General features: G+C 42.2%; 1 protein-coding gene across 1 annotated transcript in view; it reads right to left on the reverse strand.

The window, feature by feature from the left end:
• The window catches only part of LOC115102553 (RNA-binding motif, single-stranded-interacting protein 2-like), a 36,970-nt gene extending 25,449 nt beyond the window's left edge, over positions 1-11,521 (reverse strand). Inside the window, exons 1-2 of the mRNA XM_029622639.2 lie at positions 11,395-11,521; positions 4,332-4,504 (exon numbers count right to left, since the gene is read on the reverse strand). Of these exons, the coding sequence (XP_029478499.1) occupies positions 4,332-4,504; positions 11,395-11,466 (245 nt within the window). The 5' untranslated portion in view covers positions 11,467-11,521. The remainder of the gene's footprint in view (positions 1-4,331; positions 4,505-11,394) is intronic.
• Between the last annotated feature and the right edge of the window lie 6,923 nt (positions 11,522-18,444).

Genomic DNA, 18,444 nt, shown 5'->3' on the forward strand with positions numbered 1-18,444 from the left:
GATACAATGACATTATTTGCCATTCATTTCTATTGGGCACAAAATTATCTGAAACACAACCAAAACAAACAGGAAATGCAATCAACAAGTTTGTAAAATCACAAGCTTGATCTAATCATTGCGTGCTAGGAATATGGGACCAAATACTCAACTTTGTACTACTTTAATACGCATAAGTGAATTTGTCCCAATACTTTTGGTACCAAAAAACTAGTATGAAGGGTCGGGAGACAGGCGCAGGAATGCTCAATAGTTTTTAAAAAATTATACCCAAATTACGGGGACAAAGACCACACAAAACACAGGGTTGAAACCCAAACAAAAGAGTGAGGAGTACCTCGAATAAATAACACAAGCGCACAATGATTAGTAATTATCTGCGCAATCCACAATGGCATGAAAGCCAAAACACACAGCACAGGTACTCACACAAACCAACGGACATTGTAACCATAATCAACCGGACAATGGTAAACCAAGAACACACTTATACAAGTACTAATCAGTGATAATAGGGGACAGGTGTGCGGGATGAAAGTTCCGGAGGGATCCGTGACAGGGACTGTGTAAAAAAAAGTGCTGTAATTTCTCAACGGTTCACTCGATATGGAAATACCCTCAAATTAAATCTGACAGTCTACACTTTATTAACCTCATAGTCATTGTATCATTACAAATCCCCGCCCCCCAAAAAAAGAAAAATGTTGAAAACATTTTTTCACTGTCCCAATACTTTTGGAGCTCACTGTATATGTAGAAGTCTTGGCTTTATCATCTTTGTTCCAGGGGGAACATATTGGGCTTGTACATTGCCTTCTATTAATTATTTGTACTGTAGACCTAGCTTTACAATCTCCCCTGTTTCTGCACCAACACTGCAGAAGCAGGATATCAGCTCCCTGCATCTCTCTAAGGCATGTGTATGTTCTGTAACCTGATCTCACTCTCCTTGCCTTGGCTATGCTGTTCTGTGCTGTACAAGCAACCCTGCATGGCTGGCTGGCTGGGATCCACAGCAACACTTTCTCTCTCACTCTGCTAGCTAACACAACGCCCAGAACAGAGCCTCATCTCTGGGTCCTAACTGCCCCTCTATCTCCCTAGCATACCCCCCCGCGCTTTACAGCAGAGCACAGGCACACACGAACCAAAGGAGTAAGGGCTGCCCTTGAACTTTTTGTTTTACTACAGCACATGAACATCACACACTTGTTTAAGGAGACGGGTGTTGTTTTGAAAATCCTCTCATGGTTTCTCAACCTACTAACAGAGACAGACTGGACAGGTGTCCCCTGCTCTTTCACATGTTCCTCCAACTGGCATCTTCCAAAAACAGGCTACTAAAACCTAACAGGAAATGAAGCTATTCTGCATATATTACACTGGTGACTACAATTCCAAACAACTTTAGAGATTTGAATTAGCTAAAGGACATTCTCCGCCATACAGTCAATATGCTCTAAAGCAAACTTGTCCCATATGACCTCTAATGTAACATTAGTGTTTCATGTTACGTTTGCTGATCTATGCAGGATGCCGTCAAATACATTATGCCGTCAAATACATTATGCCATCAAATACATTATGCCATCAAATACATTATGCCATCAAATACATCCATCAAATACATTATGCCATCAAATACATTATGCCATCAAATACATTATGCCATCAAATACATTGTGCCATCAAATACATTATACCATCAAATACATTATGCCATCAAATACATTATGCCATCAAATACATTATGCCATCAAATACATTGTGCTTTGGCATAACATATCCACTGTTTTCTAGTAACATTATTTATGGATAGTACTGTTCTGTGTGCAAATGAAAAGCAATCCCTAGAATAGGACAACTGCATGGGGGAAACTGGTTGCTACTAGCTCTCTGTTCTGGGCATTATATCGCATTTGCAGGCCTCCTTAGTTGAACTATGGATATCCCCATAGAATACTGCATGAGGGAAAGATTGCTACAAGCTCTCTCTCTCCTCCTGGGTACTAGTTGTGTACAGTACAGTATTTGCTGGCCTCCTTAATTGTGCAATGGAGAGATGCCCATCTACTAGTGCATTCAGCTGTGAGGTCTAACCCTGTGGCTATATGGTGTGGAGAGAGGGAGGTTGGAGGGGCAGGAGACTCCGTCATGTGTGAGAGAGCAGAGAGTACAGTGTCTAGCATTGCACCCATAGTCAGCTAGAGCCAGGCCAGAACCAGCCACCCAAAGAGGGTGCGCTGCTGGGGCTAGGAGGCAGAACAACCTCCCTTCCATAACCCCCAGGCCTGGGTTCAAACGGTATTTGTTTTCCTTCAAATAATTTGAGCGTTTGATTAAGCATGTCAGTTGTGAGCCGGATGAGCAAGGTTGGTATTTATGAAACTCATCCATTGATTCAATTGCACCAGGAAAGCCTAATCGAGCACAGAGTAAGTATTTAAAGGATTTAACATACTATTTGAACCCAGGTGTGATACCCCCATCAGTGCTCAAAGCTCCTCGCCTCACATGGAGCAACTGGCAGTTAGTTAGTTAGTTATGTCAAATTTATGTTTCCTGTGGTTTTCACTTCGTCACTTTATTCATGTTCTTCCCTGTATTGCCAAGCTCTCTAGCTCTCTAGTTACATACACTGAGTGGACAAAACATTAGGAACACGTTCCTAATATTGAGTTGTACCCCCTTTGCCCTCAGAACAGTCGTCAGGGCATGGACTCTACACGGTGACGAAAGGGTTCCACAGGGATGCTGTCCCATGTTGACTCCAATGCTTCCCACGGTTGTGTCAAGTTGGCTAGATGTCCTCGGGGTGGTGGACCATTCTTGATACACGCAGGAAACTGTTGAGCGTCAACCAGCAGCGTTGCAGTTCTTGACACAAACCGGTGCGCCTGGCACCTGCTACCATACCCTGTTCAAATGCACATAAATATTTTGACTTGCCCATTCACCCTCTGAATGGTACACATACACAATCCATGCCTCAATTGTCTCCAGGCTTATAAGTCCTTCTTTAGCCTGTCTCCTCCCCTTCAGCTACACTGATTGAAGTGGATTTAACAAGTGACATCAATAAGGGATCATAACTTTCACCTGGATTCATCTGGTCAGTCTATGTCATGGAAAGAGCAAGTGTTCCTAATGTTTTGTACACTCAGTGAACAGTAGAGTAGACCTTGCATTGCCTATTTTTAACAAACACATATTTTCATCTCAACAATGGTATACAAAACCGTACGCCTTGTTTAATGCCCTCCTCTACTCACAAGCAAATGCAGTGATTGTCTCTACTCTGTAACAGCAGAACTACCCACATACCACCTCACACAGAAAACCTTAACTCCCTACATTCCTCCGCCTAATTCCCCCTCTCCCTCCATCCCCCTCTCTCTCCCGCTGTTTCTCTCCATCCCCCTCTTCATGCCACTGGCCTTGTTTGTATTTCCCTTTCCCCTGGGCTCAGGGTTTCCTGTGGGTTTGGGCAGCCTCGTATGAGCCATATCTTCCAGACAGCTGGAAAATAGCAGGCCTCATTCACTCTGCTTCTCTCCTTCCCCCTCCCTCTTGCCTTCTCTCTCGCTTTCTCTCCATCTGATTCCCTTCCTCTCCCTCTCTTACTTCCCACACTCTCTCTCTCCTTCATTCACTTTCTCCCCATTTAATCTCTCCTCCCCTCTCCCTCCCCCTCCTCTTTCTCCTTCCTTCCCTCAGCATCTATCTTGACATCTCACTCGTTCTACTGTTTCGTTTCTCCTCAGGCTCCAGTATTCAATGATGGGCAGCCAACTCCTTCATCTTCACCCAACAGGCTTTTTCATTTGGTGTTTCATGGAAGATCGAACAGACACAGACCAAGTGGATCTGGCATGACAGTTCTGGTTATCACTGCCATGTGTCTAATGCATATTGGAAATGCTGTAATCATATGATTTAATTGAATGCGGAGATACCAACCACTCAGACCACTGGAAGCTGAATGAGCCCATTCTCTGGTGATGGCAAGACCATCATACAGAGAGGAAGCGCCAGGGAGAGAGACAAAACGTGCTTAGTAAGCTAGCTGTTGGAAAGTCTGCCCTCAGTGGTGCCTGCCTGAAACGTCCAGTTGATCTGTCCACAGGCCACTGACTGGTGAGACACTTGTGAAAGGTGCACCCGCTTCTTGCCCTTTTCAGCTCAAGCATTATTTCAGGCCCTGTCTATCCCCATTAACACAATTTCATCTCTCTCACTATTCTCTTCCACCACAGTTCGTTCATTTTACACAGAGCCATAGATTCACTGAGACGTGTGGTGGCGGAGTGATTTGTTGATGAGTTACTCACGGCTGACACAGTTTGACCAGGTCCTGGTCTGTGGTTCCCGGGTGGAGGCCGCGGATGTAGAGGTTAGTTTTGCTCAGCTGCTCTGCGCTGAGGCTGCCGTTACTGCTGCTGCTGCTGGGGGTGTGGTTGGGGCTGGGTAGAGCCATCTGGTGGCTGGAAGACACATACGTCGGCTGGAGCGAGGCAGAGACAGGATATGACATCAGAAACAGGATATGATTACATTGGGCAGTCGCTGGCTAGCATGTATGCAAGATTTGATTATGGGTGAGATTAGACATTTGGTGAGGATGTAAGGGAGGTGGTTTGGTAAAAAACAATTGGCCTAATGAGTAGGCTAACCTTGCTTGAGACATTATGCCTATAGGCTTTGGCTAAAATGTGCAGGAAACCAAGATTTGAACCCCAATCTGTCACAGTAAAATGCTACACTCCTCGACAGTCCTGAATAGGCACGTCCATTAGATCACATCTGGGCTGTTATCAGTCAACTCTCCAGGCTGTTCATGATCCACCGATTTATATTTAACTAGAGTGTAACCTAATCTACAAAAATCTATTCAGGAAACAATTAGCAGGATAACCTGTTACAGTGGGTGGTTAAGCAAAGGGCAACATGTCAATATAGTACCCTACAAATCCGGGGCCAGGGCTGCGAAATCAATAGCAATTTGGTTATTTCACTACACTGCCTCCTAGATAGGATTTCAGTGTACTTAACTGTCTGCTAGATAGGATTTCAGTGTACTTAACTGTCTGCTAGATAGGCTTTCAGTGTAAGGCTACTATGGTCTGCTAATGGGGGCAGTAATAACATAAAACATTACCATCATGACCTATAAACACCAGACCATGGATACACTTCTAGACAGAGGACTCCTCACATGAATCACATTTCAGTCGAGTCGGCACTCTGCAGGGCTGCTACAGCCACAACTCAATTTATATCAATACTGAGCTGACACCGCTTTGGAGGGGAAATCAGTTACTGTTTTAACCTATAACAGTCCCCCTGTGAATCGATGTGGTCAGCTCGGTCGAAAATGAGAGCATATTAAACACAGGAAAAACTGGAAAGCGCCTAGTGTCTCTAAAGTAGCCCGAATGAGTTTGATTCCAGCCCTCAGTAGTCACCTCCCACTCCGCTCCACTGCTGACCTAATGGTGTCCAACTAGCTGGCCCATTGTTTCCTGCAAGTGTGATTGGTAACCCGCTCTAATGAAACAGTTCCTCTTCTTCTTCTTTCCCCTCCTCCTCCTCCTCCTCCTCCTCTCTCTAACAATTTACATCCTTCCCAAACCACTGCTCTACTGCTATACCATTCTGTCTGTTTTTCCACAGTTCTGCATTCATCATGGCCTTCACAACACCCAGCAGCACGCAGCCTTGAACCCCTCCATAGGAGTTTTACCACCCTGTCATTAATCACTGTTGTTACTCTCACAGAGCCCATTCATTCACCATACCCATTCTACACCTCTAATCTGCCTCTTTTCAGCATTAGTAGCAGGGTAGCACATTGTTTGTTTTCCCACAACCGCGACCTCTCCCTATGGCTAGCTCTTGCCTTCACTCCCAGCATACCAACCTGCATGTAAACCCTATCAGGAGGGATGCACCTGCCTGGGTACTCAGATCTGTATGTGGCTGGTGAATGGATGGAGCTTCGTCTGGGTGTGGCTATAGAATCTGTATGGTACAGAATGGAGCTGTATGAAGCCTGGTGGTAGATATAATCTGTATGCTGGATGGGGCCTAGGTCTAGATGAGGCCTGTCTGGATTTGTGTGTTGGATGGATGGATGATGGGGCTGGATAGATGTGGCCTGGGCCTGGCTAAAGGATTGGTGTGCTGCTTGATAGAGGATGGAGCCTGGCACTGGTGCTAAATAGAGCTGTATGCTGTTGGACAAGACCTGTCTGGATCTATGTGATGGATGGATGAATGGGGATGGATGGATGGGGCCTGGGCCATTGAAGCCTATCTAATTGGGGAGATAATTGGGGAGCTTGCTAGCGGAAGGCGCTAATCCCTCTCATGTGCTCTCCAGTCAGAAGGTACTGTCTCATTAAGGCTGCTCTGCTCTGCTCGTTCTGAGACAAGGAAGATGGCAGAGAACCAGAGAATGAGATGGATCCACACCCACCAGGCTCCCATCTGCCTGCCTGTCTGTCTGTTTGCTGTCTGTCTCTGTCTATCTGCCTGTCTGCCTCCCTGTCTATCTGCGGCCTGCCTGCCTGCCTGTCTGCCTGCGGCCTGCTGTCTGCCTGTCTGCGGCCTGCCTGCCTGCCTCTGCCTGTCTGCGGCCTGCCTGTCTGTCTGTCTGTCTGTCTGTCTGCGGCCTGCCTGCCTGCTGTCTGCCTGCTGCCTGCCTGTCTGCGGCCTGCCTGCCTGTCTGCCTGTCTGCGGCCTGCCTGCCAGCTCCAGGTGTTCTGTTCTACCAAACAGTACAGAAGGGCTCCCATGAAAAAGAGATTGATATCTCAATGGGATTCACCTGGTTGGATAAAGAACAAACAAAACACAGTGCATGATTAATAGCATTGGTATGAATAAATGAATTTGTGGAATTTCCATGATGTATAGGTGCATACACTAGCTGTAACTAGGTACATCCCAAATATACATAGGGGAAGCTAATGTGCTGCAATGTGTGCAGTCAGTGTATGTAGTCCATCTTTCATTTGTTTCTGAACATGCTTATGAATCACAAATCTTGTGTCATTACCATTCTGTAGCTACTGGTAGGTTGGTTTTGCAGCATTGTGTGAACAATGTGTGCTCTTATATGCACTCTTGATCACTGCACTGAGTTTGACCCACACTGGCATCTGATGGAAGTCCTTCCTGTCCTGTTCCCCTACTGTAAACACACAGCCTCCTGCATGTTTGTTCACACTGCTCCTTACAGACAGCAGCAGCATTAGAATGTGGAGTTAAATTATTTCTTTACATTCCCACGCCATAAACAAATGTTTGTGTTAGTTAGTTACCCTCAGAATTGGGGGTAAGACAGAGGGGGTTTCTTTTCTACGGCCATTTTCACGTTCTCCACATTCCTAAAAGCCTCATTAGTACCGGAACACAGACTAAAGAATGTGTCTCTCAAGACAATGAAGGCTTAGAGGAAAACTCCACCCGAGAACTATCTTTTAGTATTTGTTTCATTAGTCCATTGTTGATATAGTCCCAAAATGTTTTGCATGTCAGCAATCAAGTTTTGAAGATATGCAACTTTCAAAATACAGAAATATGATCCTGCGTTTTGCCTCACGTGATGCAGAATGCATCATACCGGCTGTATTTCTCTATTTTGAAAGTCATATATCTTCAAAACTTGATTGCTGACATGTAAAACATTACGCACATTTCTTTTGCTCCCGAGTGGCGCAGCGGTCTAAGGCACTGCATCTCAGTGCTAGAGGCATCACTACAGACCCTGGTTCGATTCCAGGCTGTATCACAACCGGCCATGATTGGGAGTCCCATAGGGCGGCGCACAATTGGCCCAGCGTCATCCGGGTTAGGCTTTGGCCGGAGTTGGCCGTCATTGTAAATAAGAATTTGTCCGTAACTGACTTGCCTAGTTAAATAAAGGTTCAATTAAATAAATACAATAAAAAAAATCAACAATGGACTAATGAGACAAATATCAAAATATTGTTTTTGGGTGGAGTTTTCCTTTAAATATGACCGAGTGAGTACTGGGAAACTCCTAGTCTTGCCCCATACTGTTTGTATGTGCTGTAGGCGACACTTCTACCATTGGCAAGCCAAACATCTTAGGCATCGAACATAGAGAGGAGTTGGCTTATAGCACAAGCAGACTGGATGCAACACCAGGCTAGGAAAACCTTACTTTTAAAATCACATGGTTTACACTTTATTACCTAAATATACAATGCTCTATATATCATTATAAGCACGTAGAGCCTTTAGAATGTATTGTAATACGGTGATATAGATAATATCCCATCTGAGTGCAGTCTTTCCATTCTTTATCAGTACACAATAGGACTTATTTAAGAGACATTTTAAGTGTGGGTGATAGCTCTGAGCTGGTCCTTCCTCTCTCACTGAACTACAGCACTGTAAGTATTAGCCCTGGAGGTTATTGGATGTATGTTTCCACAATGTACAGTATGTTACTGTACACAGCAAGCGACGGAGTTTTGCTCCCACACCTCAGGCCACAGCTGGAGTCTCAAAAATATGTTCCTCGATTCCTCACATCCACCCTCCTTGCCTCCTTCTCAAATCGTCACAGGGAAGCAAGGAAAGCTTTTTGAGGAGAAGATCCAAGGAGAGAAAAAAAAAACTTGATCTCCCACTGAAATGATCCCAGTTCTAGTTATACTCAGTTCTCCATAAACACATTTTCAAAATCTGTCAACAAAAACACATCACACATTGCAATACACGTTTTATCTGTCTAAATAAGCAAAGGCCTACCTGCTTGACACAAGAGATTTTCAAAGGCACGGTAGAAAAGATCAGGTTTCTGAAAGTATAAGCTTTCTGTGTTTGCTGCCTGGTACTGTATTCTGCCACAGTGTGCAGAAAAGGTTTTGGGGGGGAAAACACAACGATGGCACTCTTCTGGTGCTTCTACTTCAACCTGCAACCTCACCAACTCTTCAACAACATAGAGACGGCAGGTGGGTCTTCATTCTTCCCTCTCTGAGTCGATCCAACTCTACACTCAAAAGTACAACAACAAAAAACTAAACAGTTTTTTTTGTTTGTTTCAGATATGCAGAAAAGACATTGAAGAAAGAGAAAATGAAGACAGAGCAATCTGATGAATAAGACAAACACATTGGGTTTGAGAAAAGTGGCTCACTTTACTCTATACAGAGGAAAGGTCTGGTGGCTCCCTTGTCCACGGGAACTGAACCCCTAACAACCAAAGAAATCAAGGTATGTGAGAGGGAAAAAAGGAAGAAAATGGGGGAGGGAAGAGAGGAGGGTAAGGGAGGGGTGCGTAATCGAAAGCAGAAGAAAGAAAGAAAGAAATCTTAATCCCTCTCTTTCCTCCACCCTTTTTTCCTGGTATAAAAAAGCAGAGTTTACCACTTGACCTTGGGTTTACATGTTTTCCCTCAGAGTGACGTTTGAGCTCTCACGATGAGCAAAAAAAAAGGCATGAGTTTGCAAAAGCAGAGTAGCAGACACCCCTTCTATCCTGACACGAGCACATTGTTTGAAGGCAGAGTAGTGCACTGTATAGGGAATAGGGTACCATTTGGGATGCATGCAGAATTCCAGGAATTCCATGCCATTAATCTGAGCAATCTAAATTCCTGCAAACCATGACGCAGGGAAAGGAATAACACAGCCCTGGGAGGTGGGAGCTAGGGTTATGTTTCAGGAAAGTTGAACACTACCAATGCGTATTTTAGCAATGTTGCACCAAGTCAACACCAAGATTCACAATGCAGAATAATAGAATATGTTTTTGCCAAAAGAAACATGCATTTTTCCCCCATCCATAATGTGAAAGCATCAGGATCAAAACTAGGATCACAAATTGTTTTATTAAAATGTATAATTTTACAATTAGGCTACATTTGAAAAAAATATATGCTTTATCGTTTCTTAATTTCAATTCCCGTAATATCTCACCCAATCCAACACTCCATATTCAACTTCATCATTATATTTTTCCTGTTTTCTGGATGTTCATCTTAAAATAAAAAAATCTTATCAACTTCCCAAAAATGTAATTTATCATTACAAACTGTTAGGTTGTTACAAATATGTTAAATAATAATCAGCATATTGAATTACAATATTATAACAATTTCAATAGGCTACACTATGTACAGCAGTGCATATTCATATTTCCATATCTATAAATCACTGTTTTATATTGACCAATGTTACCAGCCATCGGACAATATAGGGGTTCACAGCCTGGTCTCATAGACTAGACGTAACATAGTAAATGTGAATCCGGGACATGCAAATTAGTATGATGTATTATGTTTGGTATGGTTACGCACATTGGGGTGGACGGATAGGCGTATAAAGCAAACATCTAGGAACCCAAAGGTGAGTACGAATCTCAACACAGACAACTTTAGCGTTTGAGCTAATTAGTAACTTTTCAACTACTTATAACTTTTTAGCTACTTTGCAACTACTTAGCATGTTAGCTAACCCTAACCCTAAAATTTTTAGCTAACCCTTACCCTACCCTTAACCTTAACCCTTTAACCTAACTCCTAAACGTAAACCTAACGCCTAACCCCTAGTCTAACTAACATTAGCCAGCTAGCTAATGTTCGCCACCTAGCCACCTTGCTAACATATCATACGTTTTGCAAATTCATAACATAACATACAAAATGAGTTATGGACAGCCACAAATTAATACATATCATACGAAACATAATATATCATACTAATTCCAGGTGAATACATTCAGTTTCCTTTCCCTTTACCTTTAATTGGCGTATCTCGAATTTACATAAAGAATAATACGAAATACTCTGAGACCAGGTTGGATTTCAAGGGGTGGTGTAAATCTTTACACAAAATAAACTTATTTGGTTAACTTACGTTACGGTCTACTCAAAGAGAGATCTTACTCTCATCACGATAAAAATGTATTTGACACATCCAACAATTGGTCGTCCAGTTAACAATTAGACATTGGGATAAACCCGAGAACGAGCGCAAAAATGATCTAGGCTATTCGCCGCGCAAGTTTAATCCGTACATTGACTTGCTCTGTGCCAATGACCAGAGCGAGGAAGAGCACTAACGTTCACCCCGACGCATAGCCTACAATAAATCCATGCATTATACCGGTATTCTATTCTATTATCTCTTCCCAATCTTGTTTGGGGGATAGACAAGAGTTACAAGCTATTTTAAATCGACAAAATAGCCTATAGTTATTTTGTAGCATAAATGGTCCACTTTCAAGGACACTGCAGCTTAATAGCCAGGCAACCTAACTGCCAGAAACAATCCAGGAGGAATGAGACCGGCATATAGCCTACATATAACATATAGCACATTATTTAGATGGAGTAAAATACAGCATCGCTTTACCTTTTTACTGGTTCTGTTAGTGTAGCCGTTGTATGGGTTGAATCCTGTCCTCGGCGGCACAGAGAGCAGCATTTTTTTCAGCAGCAGCACTATGTCTGGAGCGAAGAGCACAGCCAAGGCAGGCAGTCAGCTGACGTCAGACAGGGAAATTCAGTTTAGAATCTGACTGGGGTTGTGATTTGACTAGCGCTCTCCCAGCTCCCAGCCACTGGTATTGTGTAGCCTTCTATGTGACTTTGCGTTAAAAAAAAAAAAAAAAAAGCGCGTTTCTGTGTTCATCTTTCCATGTAGGCTATTTGGTAAACCTGGAAACCACCAGACAATGAACACGTATGACTTTGGACATGTTACTATTTCCTATGAAAGTCTGGACACACATTTCACTTTTATTGGCATTTTATAAAGGCTTTTTGTAGCTTGTATAGTCTTCAATAACATGATCAATTATTAATACACATCATTAATCATATCTAACATAGGGACTAATAGACTAATGTTATAACATTGACCATGGCCTAACCTTGACCATGGCCCAATATTTTGGTAAAGGTACATGGCATTACACCATCTGTAAAAAAAAAAAAGTATGGCAGTGGGTCATGGATGATCTCAAAACCTAGTCATTATCAGGACACTGATGTCCTGGGATGGCTCGTATTATCATGTAATGGCACAAGTATTTTTATAATCAACTGCATGTTGCTTGGCAACACAGTCCCTCAACCCTCTGCCTTGACTCCTTGTGTATCTACCCTGATTAGCCCTCAAGTGTGCACAACGTGTGTATGCAAAAGCGTACTCTCAGCCACATAGTAGTATGAATGTGCACAGAATAGAATAGAGTAAAACATAGAATACCTTTATTGTTCCCAGGGGGAACTTTGGTTGTGGCATTCATATTAGATAATAAACACACAACAGCATAACTCATGAATTCACATGACAGATACAACTACTAGTGTTCTTTCTGATAGAGAAATACACCGAACAGTCACAAAATGACAGTTTAAAACTCGTTTAAATGCCAGCTTAGGCTAGTCAGCACACAGAAACAAGCTCTCATCTCCTTGATATACAGAATATAAGGCGCGTGGGATTTCATCCAGATGTCAACATAGTGTGATCATTTGTTTCCGTCTTGAGCCAGGACCGTGTGACTAAAGTGACTGAAACCAAAATGATGAAATGTTATTATTGGCTGGGTACAAGTGGCCTGCATTTAAATCAACGTCATCCTTTTGAGAGTATATTGTTTCGTTTTCATGGGGACAGGTAGACTGTAACAGTTGTAAGTAGGCTACAATGTATGTAGCCTGCCGCTATTGTTATCACCACAGACAATATAACAATGATCCATATCTATGGCTATTGCAATAAGTTGTACCATATAATTACGATATAGCCAGTTATATCCCTGGAACCTCCTACTGCATTTTTCAACATGTATGTTTAGTAAGGAGGCAATACAAACAACAAGTCAAAATCATTTATTTCATTTTATATTGAAAGAAATGTATTTTAAGCCATCCTGATTGGGAGGGCCAGTGTTCAACCTGGCAGGGCCTATGCCCGGCTCTGTTGATGTTTCAGTCCTGGCAAGAAGGAGTGTGTTTCCCTCTGCTCAAGGACAGTTTGTAGAGTGACTCAGTCAGTATGCGTCAGAGCCAGCATAAAGCCTTTTTCCAACCTCTCTGAAGATCAAACGGCACTCTATTCCCTTTATAGGACCTATATGGCTCTGGTCAAAAGTAGTGTACTATTAAAGAATAGGGTTCCATTTGGGAGGCAAGCCTGGGACTTCAGCAGAACTCTCCTCATCACAAGTAACGGGAAAGAAGTAGTCAGGAAAGGAGCCGAGCTGCAGTGACTGAGGTCGTCAAATTCCTCAATTGGTGAAAAGCAGACGAAAACTGATTCCCCAGATATGCTTTTCAGTCTTTGGGGAAAACTCTGTTGTGTTGTGCAATGGTGTACTTTTTACATTCATCCCTCGATATACAATTTTCGCTATGACCAAAACACTGATAATTCCATTCAGCCTTGTACCGACAGGTTTTTTTCTTCCTTTCCTTAAAAAGAAAGAGAAGATTACAGGTAATCTAAGAATTCTGTGAAAGCGTTGGGGTGAACTTTGAGCCTCAAGGGAAAGGGGGTGTGCCGTCAAGGAGGGGTTGAGGGAGGAAGCGAGGGAAGGAAGGGGGTGAGTGTAATAGAAAGGAGGTAGGGGATGCCAGTGTAGGGTGGAGGGAAGGGAAAGGTGAAAGAGTGCAGGGGGGAAGGTAAAGGTGAATGAGTTCCGGGGGAAGGGAGACACGGGAGAGAAGGGCAGAGGGGGAGGGGTGTAGCGGGAGGGGGAAGGGCGGGGTTAGGGGGAAGGGAGAAGTCTACATTCCTGAGGTCAGCTTTGCCAGCTAAGTAATTACCTATCTGTGATAACATGCAGATACTCCCTTTTACAAGGCTAGATACCCTGGTAGGTACCAGACACACACAAACACACACACCCTTAACTAGGCTATAGCTACAGTGCCTGAAAGTGCCTGAAAGGCAGCCTAGTGCCTGAAAGGCAGCCTAGGTGCCTGAAAGGCAGCCTAGGGAAACAGCTCAGGAGATTACATACACTGAACAAAAATATAAGTGCAACATGTAAAGTGTTGGTTCCATGTTTCATGAGCTGAAATAAAATATCCCAGAAATGTTCAATACGCACAAAAAGTTCATTTCTCTCGAATGTCCACAAATTTGTTAATATCCCTGTTAGTGAACATTTCGCCTCTACCAAAAATAATCCATCCGCCTGACAGTTGTGGCATATCAAGGAAGTGATTAAACAGCATGATCATTACACAGGTGCACCTTGCACTAGGGATAATCAAAGGTCACTCTAAACAATAGAACACTATGAAACATCTGGGAAACCAGGCCTGGTATTCATAACTGACTTTGAAAAGACTTTTGATAAAGTACTACTGGAATTTATATATAAATGCCTAGAATATTTCAATTTTGGAAAATCTCTTATACAATGGGTTAAAGTTATGTATGGTAACCCTATGTATAAAATAGTAAATAATGGCTACTTCTTAGAAAGGAGTAAAACCAGGTTGTCCACTATTGACATGTTTCTTTATTATGGCCATATAAATGTTAGCTATTAAAATGAGACCCAACAACAATATCAAGGGGCTTGAAATCCAGCGCTTATAAGCAAAGGTGTCATTGGACGCTATTGATTCCTGCTTTCTTTTAAATCCACAATTCTGAGCACACTATAAACTCATAGAGGATCTAGATATTTTTTCCAATCTCTCTGGATTACAGCCAAATTAAAATTCTATATGATGTATTGGATCACTAAAAAAATACTACTTTTACATAACTGCAATTTACCAATAAAATGGTCTGACGGTGAAGTGGACATACCCAGTTTTCATATCCCGAAAGAAAGAAAGGTTCTCACTACAATAGATTTAGAAAGTTAGCAAAAATAGCTAAAATCTTGCTACCATGGAAAGGAAAATACCTGTCTATTTGTGGAAAAATCAACCTTACCTATTTGCTTACGGTCCTGCCTACACCTAACTAATTGTTTTTTGTTAATTATATGAGGAAAATATATTCCATTTAATTTGTAATGGCAAGGCAGACAAAATTAAAATGGCCTATTTATATAGTTGATATGAATTCGGAGGGCAGATAGTACAACAATGAAAGCATTATGACTCTCACTAAAGTCTTAAATCATACAAAATCTGCACTTAAATCTGAACTGGTTCTCGAACAGATTAGTAAGAATGGCTCACCCCGTGTTCAAGAATGGCCTTTTTTAAATCTTTATTCAGATTACAAACTCTCTCTTTTGGTTATTTGTAAATTGATTAAAAAAATATATATATTTAAAACAAATACACAACACAAATACACAATGAAACGTTGTTCCCCCTGCTGCTATTGGACCAGGTCTCTCTTGAAAAAGAGATATTATCTCAATGAGAAAAACCTGTATAAATAAAGGTAAAACATTTTTTTTTAAATAAACACAACCAACTAATCGCAGTATTACCTAAAAAATGGAAGAGGAAGGAGGAAGGGGGAGAAAGTAAGGAACTTGTCTGTTGGCCCTGCATTGAAGACAAAAATTGGTTGAGGAAAATTGTGATAAATAAAAAAGAATACCAGTTTCGTTTAATGACCAAAAAATGGCCATACAGATTGCTAAAGAGTTGGGAAGAGATTTTTGATGTAAAGTGCATTTGGAAAGTGTTGAGGCCCCTTCTTTTTTTCAACATTTTGTTACCTTACAGCCTTATTCTAAAATTGATTAAATTAATGTTGTTCCTCGTCAATCTACACACAACACCCTATATTGACAAAGCGAAAACATGTTTTTAGAAATGTTTGCAAATGTATAAAAATTCAAAAAACAGAAATACCTTATTTACATAAGTACTCAGACCCTTTGCTATGAAACTTGAAATTGAGCTCAGGTGCATTCTGTTTCCATTGATCATCCTTGAGATGTTTCAAAAACTTAATTGGAGTCCACCTGTGGTAAATATAATTGATTGGACACTGATTGGGCACACACCTGTCTATATAAGGTGCCACAGATGACAGTGCACAGTTGACAGTGCATGTCAGAGCAAAAACCAAGCCATGCGTTCGAAGGAATTGTCCGTAGAGCTCCGGGACAGGATTGTGTTGAGGCACATATCCGGGGAAGGGTAGCAAAAAATGTCTGCAGCATTGAAGGTCCCCAAGAACAGAGTGTACTCAATTGTTCTTAAATGGAAGAAGTTTGGAATCACCAAGACTCTTCCTAGAGCTGGCTCCTGGACAAACTGAGCAATCGGGGAGAAGGACCTTTGTCAGGGAGGTAATCAAGAACCCGATGGTCACTCTGACAGAGCTCCAGAGTTCCTCTGTGGAGATGGGAGAACCTTCCAGAAGGCAACCATCACTGCATCACTCCACCTATCAGGCCTTTATGGTAGAGTGACCAGTGAAGCCACTCCTCAGTAAAAGGCACATGACAGCCCACTTGGAGTTTGCCAAAAAGGAACCTAAAGGACTCTCAGTCAATGAGAAACAAGATGCTCTGATTTGATGAAACCAAGATTGAACTCTTCTGCCTGAATGCCAAGCGTCACGTCTGGAGGAAACCTGGCACCATCCCCACGTTGAAGCATGGTGGTGGCAGCATCATCCTGTGGGGATGTTTTTCAGCGGCAGGGAACGGGAGACTAGTCAGGATCAAGGGAAAGATTAAGGGAAAGATTAACAGAGAAAACCACAGAGAGATCCTTGATAAAAACCTGCTCCAGAGCGCTCAGGACCTCAGGACCTCAGACTGGGGCGAAGGTTCACCTCCAAACAGGACAACAACCCTAAGCACACAGCCAAGACAACACCAAGACAAGACCAAGACAGGAGTGGCTTCGGGTCAAGTCTCTGAATGTCCTTGAGTGGCCCAGCCAGAGCCCGGACTCTCTGGAGAGACCTGAAAATAGCTGTGCAGCAACACTCCCCATCCAACCTGACAGAGTTTGAAAGGATATGCAGAGAAGAATGGGAGAAACTCCCCAAATACAGGTGTGCCAAGATTGTAGCGTCATACCCAAGGAGAGTCGAGGCTGTAATCGCTTCCAAAGGTGCTTCAAGAAAGTACTGAGTAAAGGGTCTCAATACTTATGTAAATGTGATATTTCAGGTTTTTATTTCTAATAAATGTACAAAAATGTCTAAAAACCTGTTTTTGTATTGTCATTATGGGGTATTGTGCGTAGATTGGTGAGGGGGAAAAATACTATTTAATCCATTTTAGAATAAGACTGTAACGTAACACAATGAGGAAAAAGTCAAGGGGTCTGAATACTTTCTGAATGCACTGTATATACAACCATCCCAGTTCTGCAGACCTTTCTGCGAAGAGACATAATCATTATATTGTTTTGGTACTGTCCATATGTAGCTTGTTTTTGGTCACGGGTTTCGGAGTGGCTGAAGAATTGCAACATTTACTCAGAGTTAACTCTGCAAGTAGCACTGCTGAGTGATATGAAAAGTCATAATCAACCAATCAATAGTATAATTATACTCTTCGCAAAGTTGTTTAAATTTAGTTTACAATCTGTAGAAACTATGAGAATAGAAAGGTTCAGAACTTTTGTGAAACATCACAGCACAGTTGAAATGTATATGGCAAATAGAACTCAAAACTGGATGGTGTTCAGAGATAGATGGGAGGGGTTGAGGGTAGCTGAATGATGGGACTGGATGGTGTTCAGAGATAGATGGGAGGGGTTGAGGGTAGCTGAATGATGGGACTGGATGGTGTTCAGAGATAGATGGGAGGGGTTGAGGGTAGCTGAATGATGGGACTGGATGGTGTTCAGAGATAGATGGGAGGGGTTGAGGGTAGCTGAATGATGGGACTAAAAATAAACTAACGAAAACTAACATAAAATATAATGTGGCCTTAAATAGTATTCAGTATGTATAAGCTGGAAGTAGAAGCCTAAGTGTTGTTGACCATTAGTTTACTCCAATTAGGGGAGGGGTGGTAGGGTAAAATATATATATATATACACTACCGGTCAAAAGTTTTAGAACACCTACTCATTCAAGGGTTTTTATTTATTTATTTATTTAATTTTACATTGTAGAATAATAGTGAAGACATCAAAACTATGAAATAACACATATGGAATCCTGTAGTAACCAAAAAAGTGTTAAACAAATCAAAATATATTTTATATTTGAGATTCTTCTAATAGCCACCCTTTGCATTGATGACAACTTTGCACTCTCTTGGCATTCTCTGAAGCAGCTTCACCTGGAATGCTTTTCCAACAGCCTTGAAGGAGTTCCCTCAAATGCTGAGCACTTGTTGGATTTCCTTCACTCTGCGGTCCAACTCATCCCAAACCATCTCAACTTGGTTGAGGTCGGGGGATTGTGGAGGCCAGGTCGTCTGCACTCCATCACTCTCCTTATTGGTAAAATAGCCCTTACACAACCTGGATGTGTGTTGGGTCATTGTCCTGTTGA

This window comes from Oncorhynchus nerka, linkage group LG20 (assembly GCF_034236695.1).
Source record: "Oncorhynchus nerka isolate Pitt River linkage group LG20, Oner_Uvic_2.0, whole genome shotgun sequence".
Classification (NCBI taxonomy): domain Eukaryota; kingdom Metazoa; phylum Chordata; class Actinopteri; order Salmoniformes; family Salmonidae; genus Oncorhynchus; species Oncorhynchus nerka.